The sequence below is a fragment of the Hippopotamus amphibius genome, chromosome 6 (genome assembly GCF_030028045.1).
Source record: "Hippopotamus amphibius kiboko isolate mHipAmp2 chromosome 6, mHipAmp2.hap2, whole genome shotgun sequence".
NCBI lineage: Eukaryota > Metazoa > Chordata > Mammalia > Artiodactyla > Hippopotamidae > Hippopotamus > Hippopotamus amphibius.
The window spans coordinates 156,346,381-156,355,345 of NC_080191.1; the positions used below are offsets into that span (position 1 = coordinate 156,346,381).

At 38.0% G+C, this 8,965-nt stretch overlaps 1 protein-coding gene across 1 annotated transcript; it reads right to left on the minus strand.

The window, feature by feature from the left end:
• Nucleotides 1-430: 430 nt before the first annotated feature.
• Nucleotides 431-6,358, minus strand: DNAJC19 (DnaJ heat shock protein family (Hsp40) member C19). The gene is made up of 6 exons (XM_057738058.1): nucleotides 6,212-6,358; nucleotides 5,398-5,449; nucleotides 5,245-5,318; nucleotides 4,162-4,241; nucleotides 2,022-2,092; nucleotides 431-720 (listed from the first exon to the last, which is right to left on the minus strand). Exons 1-6 carry the CDS (start codon nucleotides 6,212-6,214, stop codon nucleotides 650-652), a joined length of 351 nt encoding a protein of 116 aa, XP_057594041.1. The 5' UTR covers nucleotides 6,215-6,358; the 3' UTR covers nucleotides 431-649.
• Nucleotides 6,359-8,965: the final 2,607 nt, after the last annotated feature.

Genomic DNA, 8,965 nt, shown 5'->3' on the forward strand with positions numbered 1-8,965 from the left:
TCACTGACAAAGTGATAAATACATACCTAGATCAATTTCTTAAGGTTAAAGTTGTAGCTAAATTCACTTTTAAGTTCAGGGTTCTAAGTGGCTGGGGGAGTCCTCTGTACCTTGAACAGCCTTCCATCCCAATGAGATGAGTCCCTGCTGTAACAACCTGTGCTAATTACATCATATTTGTCACACTGTATTTTAGTTAACAGTTCATCAGTCTCCCATCAAATTGGGGATTCCTTCAGGGCAGAGACTATCTTGTTCACCTTGTCTTGAAATAGGTACCGGGGCGGGGGGGAGTCAAGGAAGGGAGGGAATATGGGGATATGTGTATAAAAACAGATGATTGAACTTGGTGTACCCCCCCCCAAAAAAAAATAAAAAAATAAAAAGAAATAGGTACCAAATTATTTGACAAATGAATAATGAACAACACTTCAAATGGTACGTATTTATCCATAATTATTGAGTATTAACCTACAAATATTCTATAATCTGACTTAAAATCCTCAAATTTAAACATTTATACCAACGTTTTGATTTGGCTTGTGCTAAATCATTTTTAAAATTTGTAGCTTTGAGGCATTTTATTATAAAAAGCTGGTACTCATATACATCAATGAATTAAGAACTTAAAATTCATCATACATTTACTTCATTTTTTAGCTTGACCTTCTAGTAAATCTTTAGCTTCATTGATTTTGGCTGCTATATAAGGAGATCCTCCTAGAGGAAGAAAAAAAAAAAAAAATAGTTATAATATGGCTCTCCAATTTCTGCTTGGTGAAAAGCTATTCTCTTGTTTCAAGGATTCCTGTGCTTATCTAAGAGGTGAACAGAAATGAAATTTTGATTTTTTAAATAACTGACACTGGAACTGGATAACCAAAAACATGGTTAATATATTTGATCAATGGGAAATGAGGTATTCACATGAGGGATTTCCACGAAAAATGGCACCTTTTGAAAAAGCTTAAACTGATAAAAATAAAATAATAGATATAAGATTTAAAAAAATTCTCATACTTACACGACTTTGAAATAGTGCAAATTACTTTTTCATGATGATTACAAGTCATAAATGAACACCAATTCATTGTACTGTGTTAAAATGATGAAATTTTCAGAGGCTTCTGAGCTTTGTTGGGAAGACCCCACTTTGCTTTATATCCTTTTCCTGTTATCAACAGTACCTTTACAATGTCACCTACAGCTGCTTTCCTACTAAACTGGAGCAGTGACTTGAGTGATTCTTAAAAAGTGTGGCCCTCAGACCATTAAGCATCAGCAATCCATGCGCTTAGTTAAGATGCAAATTTCTGGTCTCCACCCTAGACCTACAGAATCAAAAGCCCTCCAGTCAATATAAGCTAAGTTTTGTAAAAGAGGTTATGCAGATACCAAACAGTTACAACCCTGTTTAAGCTCAAAACCTTAATGAGAGGCCTCTCCCATGAAAGTAAAAGGATTTAAACACTGGAACATGGATTTTGTGATCTGTATTTTGGTATTCCATTTGATCTTTCAACACAGCCTAGGCTGCTTAGAAGTGTATCAGAAACTAATAAAAACATCCTATAGGTTTCTAACTAGGTAACCACTAGTTAAAAGGTCTAAATGGATAGGAAAAAAAAAAAAACTTTTATTAGTTTTATTAACTGAAATTCAACATTTTCCTTAATTAAGAATGTAGACAGCCCCCCACCCCCAACCAGTAATATTAGTATTTGACTCACTATTGGAAGTCACATCACAACTGCAGATCTCAAAACATGGTTAATGCTTATCACTACTTCCAAATTATAATATTTACTAGATCTGCTTATTAGTCTATAAATAAATTTTTCACTAAGAATTTATTCTTTTAAGATATGAAAACAACAAATGGATCCAGCCTGGGACACAGTGCTCCCAAACAGATCTAGGCATTTCCCTTATAATAGCTAAGAATTAGATATAAAATTATCCCGTTAATAACAATTAGTCACTCCAACAAAATGTGTTAACAGTAGTTTAATGACACTTACCCTTGTCTGGGTGATTTAAAAGCATAATTCGTCGATGAGCGTCTCTTATTTTTCCTTTATTGGCAGTAGGGCTAATTTAAAAAGGAAAAGGCATTGTTTACTTCAGACTAGTTCCGGGTCACACTAAAAAATGATCAAGATCAATTAAAAATTGTGAAACTGAAAAAAAAAATTATGAAACGGGAATAAGTCAACACAACAGTATGAAAAGCTATTTAGGAACCTCTTTAATACACTAGCAAGATTAACATTCTGAATCACAGAACTAAACAGAGCTCCTTAGAAAAATACGGCATTCTCAAAAGTTTAGTTGAACCTGAAACTATTCATTACAACATTCCTTTTACTGAAAAGAAAAGCATGTTTAAATATTTGGCAATTAAGGCAGAATTTCACCACAAAAAAATGTGTTAGTAAGTACTGTGATTATCTGTTGAAAAATCTACTTTCAATGAGTTAAAAAAGTACTTATGCGTCAGTGGGCTTTCTCATTGGACTTTTGTAGGGAATGTTTAGATCTTAAAAATCCCTGGCGGTCATTGGACAGCAACATGTAAAAGAATGAAATTAGAACACTTCCTAACACCATACACAAAAATAAACTCCAAATGGATTAAAGACCTACATGTAAGGCCAGACACTATAAAACTCCTAGAGGAAAACATAGGCAAAACACTCTATGACATACATCAAAGCAAGATCCTTTTTGACCCACCTCCTAGAATCATGGACATAAAATCAAGAATAAACAAATGGGACCTCATGAAACTGAAAAGCTTTTGCACAGCGAAAGAAACCATAAACAAGACTAAAAGGCAACCCTCAGAATGGGAAAAAATAGTTGCCTGTGAAACAATGGACAACCTCCAAAATATACAAGCAGCTCATGCAGCTTAATACCAAAAAAGCAAATAACCCAATCCACAAATGGGCGGAAGACCTAAATAGACACTTCTCCAAAGAAGACATACAGATGGCCAACAAACACATGAAAAGATGCTCCACATCACTAATCATCAGAGAAATGCAAGTCAAAGCCACAATGAGGTATCACCTCACACAGATCAGAATGGCCATCATCACAAAATCTGGAAACAACAAATGTTGGAGAGGGTGTGGAGAAAAGGGAACTCTCCTGCACTGTTGGTGGGAATGTAAGTTGGTACAGCCACTAGGGAAAACAATTTGGAGGTTCCTTAAAAAACTACAAATAGAACTACCATATGATCCAGTAACCCCACTCCTGGGCATATACCCAAAGAAAACCATAGTCCCAAAAGAAACTTGTACCATAATGTTTATTGCAGCACTATTTACAATAGCCAGGACATGGAAGCAACCTAAATGCCCATCAACAAATGAATGGATAAAGAAGATGTGGCATATATATACAATGGAATATTACTCAGCTATAAAAAGGGATGAGATGGAGGTATATGTAATGAGGTGGATGGACCTACAGTCTGTCATACAGAGTGAAGTAAGTCAGAAAGAGAAAGACAAATATTGTATGCTAACTCACATATACAGAATCTAAAAATGGTACTGATGAACTCAGTGACAAGAACAAGGACGCAGGTGCAGAGAATGGACTGGAGAACTTGAGGTTTGGGAGGGGGTGGGGGGGTGAAAGGGAAACTGAGAAGAAGCGAGAGAGTAGCACAGACATATATATACTACCAACTGTAAAATAGATAGCCAGTGGGAAGTTGTTGCATAACAAAGGGAGTTCAACTCGAGGATGGAAGATGCCTTAGAGGACTGGGACGGGGAGGGTGGGGGGGGAGTCAAGGTTGGGGGGGGAGTCAAGGGAGGGAGGGAATACGGGGATATGTGTATAAAAACAGATGATTGAACTTGGTGCACCCCCCCAAAAATAATAAATAAATAAAATTAAAAAAAAAAAAAAAAAAAATCCCTGACGGTCCAGTTGTTAAAACTCCACACTTCCACTGCAGGGGGCAGGGGTTCAATCCCTAGTCAGTGAACTAAGATCCTGCATGCTGCACAGTGCAGCCAAAAAAATAAAAATTTAAAAACACATAATAGAATGACTCTCTCCTAACAGAAGAGAGGTCTTTCTTACTTTTGCTTACAGCTCTAAATTTGGAAGAGAAAAATATGTAAAAAATTATTTTACCTTACACCTAGTATTAATGCTGCTTCCCGTTTTGTCATTTTGGGTTCAAACCCACCTCTGTAGTAGCCACCACTGAAGGCCTGAAAGCAGAAATGCATTTGTAAGAAACGAATATCAAAATAAACTGAAAGTTACTAAAAAATGTCTATAAATGTTCATACAACCAGCCGAAAAACTAAGACATTTCAGAAAACTTTAAGTGCAATAACTATGGCATTTCAGCTTTATAAATAGCAACAAATATTTTAATGATCATTAAACATCATTTTTCCCCACAAACAACGTAAACTGTCTTGAAGATACAAGTCAAAATAACAGTGCCTCAAAGCCAGTTCTGGGAGTGAAGGGAAGATTATCCAAGCTAGCCATGTTATAGATAAAAATTTGATCTCAGAATATGATTATATGCTTTAGAACAAGTGCTTCAGAGGATTTAGAGATCTTTTGAGACAAGTGGTTCAAGGATATTTAGAGGTTCAAGGCAACAACTAAAACAAGACTTTAAGACATGTATTGAGAAAATCAGACTATTAGGTCCACTGATCTTGATATGTCAAAAATTATATTGGTAAAGCCTACCATTACCTTACTCTGTCACTTTCAATCACAACAATAAAAAGCAATACTCTAAAGGTTGTCAAAATCATATTCATTCTGAATTTTGACCACAGAAGGTATGATCATCACATTCAGTCATACTCTAGAGCCCAATTAACTGTAGTGTTACCCAAGTAATCTGTTAGGCAGTGCCAGGGGCACACAGTAAGAATGGATCACTTCAGACTCCTAGATCCCCCTGTGTCTGTGATGCAGAGCAAATGATGCTGAAGGTAATCATATCTAAACAATAAAGTGACATTAACTTTCACGATATTAGAACTGTTAACACTTCTTCCCCAAATGTGTCACATATAATATTTGATTTTAGGGTGGCATCATTACAAAGCTCAGAACTTCTAAACTTTTCTTGTGGGAAGCAAGAGAAGGGGTCCAAAGCAATCACTTAGAACATCATGGATGTCTGGCTCTAGGTTTCATACACAGACAGCAAAGAATTAGCAAAAATGATGAAATAAGTCTTACAGATTTCGGTAGACTTCGAAAAACTTGTTTTACTTGAGGCTCCATATGCTTCATGGCTTGCAAAGCATAACGGCCTAAAAACAAAAACAATAAAATAATAAAAAAATCTGCAACCTCCCCTACTTCAGTTCCATCCCCAAACCATAAACAAACCTGCAAATCCTGCAGCAGCAATGGTCAATCCAACTGCTACCACTGTACTGGCCTGGTAAAGGGAAGCAGAGTAAGTATTCATCTCTCATTCTTCCCTATCATGTCCATCCTCCCATTGCAACTCATTATGTTTCATTTCAACGGGAGAAACAACTTTTCAGATGAAAACATTCTGCCCAATGATCCTGCAAATTTTATATCCAAATGCATTGTAAAGGTATGGGATTTTCACTACGGAAAAAAAAAAGGGCAAGTCGATTTGCTTATTTACTTTTACAACAGTGAAAAGGATAATTCCCCTTTCCTTGCAAACTTCTCTTTCACCTCCAGGCAAGTGAAATTACATTAAAATTCAATCAAGAGCAATGGAAATAAAGTTTCTGCTAGAGAAGGCAGAACTGATTACAGAGGGTTTCTATAAATTCTGATTCAACGTTAAACGTGGGCTTAACTAGGAAGCTAGCTTTTCATAGCGCCTTCGGCCAAATATGCTCAGGAATGGAGAAGAGGTGTGTCAGCAAGACAAAAGGGGGAACACAGCAATGTGGATAAAGGACTGCGAGGATGTATGAAGGGAACTGCAGGTATAATCAAATGCATTTCCGCTCATCTCCGAGCCCAGGGACGTCAGGCACAAAACCCCGAGAGGGGTGCAGCAACAGCTTTGTGTCTAGAGAGGGTGACTCTGCGAAGCGCTACACCCTCAGCTCAGAGTCGCATTACGGAGACATCCGCGGCTCCTCTCCTCCGAGTCCCTGAGCTGAGATCAGGCCTGGGCCTGAGATCGCCCAAGAGGCCCAAAGGCCGAACTCACCATGGTTCCCGCTCGGCTCCCTTGCCTCCACCGGGAGCGCGGTTCATCCCAGCCCACCAACTCGATGCCTCTACCACAAAGCAACGAGGTTGCCACCAGCTGTTACAAATCGCCCTGGCAAGGGCGCTCCAGGAAATACGGCAGTGGAGGCCGTAAACTAGGCCGGAAAACTGTCGTAAAAGGGGACCGCCGACGGGAAGGAAAAAGGTCGTTCAGGCAGTGGGCAAGTGGAGAATACGACTTCGGATTGGTTGGTGGGTGGGCGGATCACCTCCTTGCTGGGCTCAAAGGTGGGGCTTCTCCGTGTTTTGTCCTTTCCGTTTGGATCTGGAGTATTTGGAAATTGCTATCGGGAAGGGTATTGGTATAAAAGTGCATGAGCAGATACTGTGTAGCTTCACTCTGAACGGTTTTTTTGCCCTACATCTAAACACCTCCATTTTGGCATTTATTTTGTTTACAACTGCCAAGAGTAATGAATATCCTTAAACATGCCGCAGCATTTCCACCGTGAAGCCAAATAAGTGTGTGGCGACGCAGTATAGCAAAAAGATGTTCCAGAAAATCAAAGGAGCAAACCACATTGTTTGGGGGTTGCTCTGTAGCATTCCTTTATTTAAAATAGTTTTGTTTAAATACGTGACTTGATAGGAACTTGTGTGAATGTTTGGGGTTTAGTTTTGTGGAATGGAATTACTACTTCAAGGACACTTAATATTATGATCATGGGATCTCAGAATCACCACAACTGAATAATGCTATTTAAAATTTCTTTCCTTCTCAAAGCAAAAAGTAGGGTTTGGTTTTGCCCTTACAGGGTATCAGTTTCATATATCCCTACATAAAAGGAGAAGAGAAAAATAATAGAGACAATAACAGAAATTTTACAGTGTGATGTTTGGATGATCAAAATAAATTTGGAGTTAATTCCCACTTCGAACTTAAAAAGTATTAGAAGTCTGTTTACACTGCAATGAAATTCTGCTTTGATGAGCTTGTTGGTTGTTAGACAAATATGTGAATTTGTTGGCTTTGTTTTCCTCATCTATAAAAAGATTCTGCATTTGAATCTCCCAGATAGCCGTGAGATTTTCATAATGAAATTTATTGTCAACAAACAATCCAACAATAAGACTAATGTTGTGTACATCTTCCTCTTTTGCCTCTCTTTTAGCTAAGTCCTTAACCCAGCAACTGCAAAAGCAATAATCATGTGGGAGGTAAGACCTTGGGACCAAAATGGCCAGAAAAAAACTAGACTGATATGTTCAAAACTTCCTGTTAGGTATAGTTTTGGTATATACAAACTATGGATGCAGCTTGCTTGAGGAACACAAGCCTAGCTTCAGGAAACCAGGGGTGGACAACACAAAGAGACGCTTGAAGTGAAGATAGCTCTGTTTTTGGAGGCAAGTCAAACTAGATGTACAACCTGTCTCTTGCACTTACTAGTTGTGTGACTTTGAACAAGTTATTCCTGACTCTGAGTTCTCTCATTTGTGAAACAAGGATAATGATGGCTACCTTGCCAAATTTTTGTAAGGATAGAGATGTACATTGTGTGTTCTATACATAATTATCACTCAGTGTGTAGCTATTATTATTATGAGGGAAGTCAGAGTGCAAATTGGTGTGCACAGGCCTTTCCAGTTCTCATGATACTTCACTCATGGATGCAAGCTTGGTAATCCCTTCCCTACCCACTAAGGGCATGGAAAAAATCCTTAAAAGCAATTTTTTAAAATGTCTATTGACTGATGAGTGGATAAGTAATCACTCCTTGCTTCTTCTAACTTATGGTGTCTGCTAGCATACCTTGACTTGTGACTGCATAACTTAAATTTTCAAGGAAGGTCGATATTTTGAAATCCCTTTCTACTTTGTCTTCATGTTTCTCCTCTGTGTGTAGAATCTCCACTACATGCCTCTTAAAGGATAAGTATAATTGCATTTAGGGCCACCCCTATAATCCAGGATAATCTCCCCATTTCACATTTAACGTGAATTTAAATTGAATTTAACAGAAATTATTGTTTTTGAGACAATATTTGTATTTGCTTCATGAAATGCATGCTGGTCTTTTCTATTTCTTAAAAAAAAAATTGCTGGGAAACCCATTAAGTTCACAGCCCACTAATTGGTCATGATCTGAAGTCTGGAAAACATCACTACATAAAAATTCACCTTTGGAAATATGATGCCAGGCATATAAAAGTTGATTTTTTTCCCCCAAAATACTGTGTGCCAGACATTTTGCTAAATGCTTTATGTTGATCATTTCACTTCATGCCATGACAGTAATATTTATTTCTCCTTTGCAGAAGACGATATTTTGCCAAGTGCATTTGTTTTCCCCTCCAGATCCCTTCTCTACTGTTTTCCATTCTTCTCTGTGTCCCAGAGGAGCATAGGAGGCTGACCTTAATGGTTGATATCAATGGGCTCCCTTTTCTTCTGGCTTGGGGTTCAGTTATGTCTGTGATCAGAAGATCAGAAGGCAGGAAGAGAGTGAGTTCATGGTCTTCATTTTTCCATCTTCCTTTCTACTGGTTGCCAAAGGCTGGCTGAATTTGTCCACCGAAGAATGCAGTTCCTGTTATGTGTGTCTTTAGGTAATTACTCCCACTCCTTTGTTTTTTCATGTATGTCTAAGGATAGTAAATACTCCATTGGCCCCCAAAGCTGTGCTAGACACTGGGCATTTGACCATCATTTGCTTATTTCCCTTGATCTTGTCCACATCTTCATAAACAG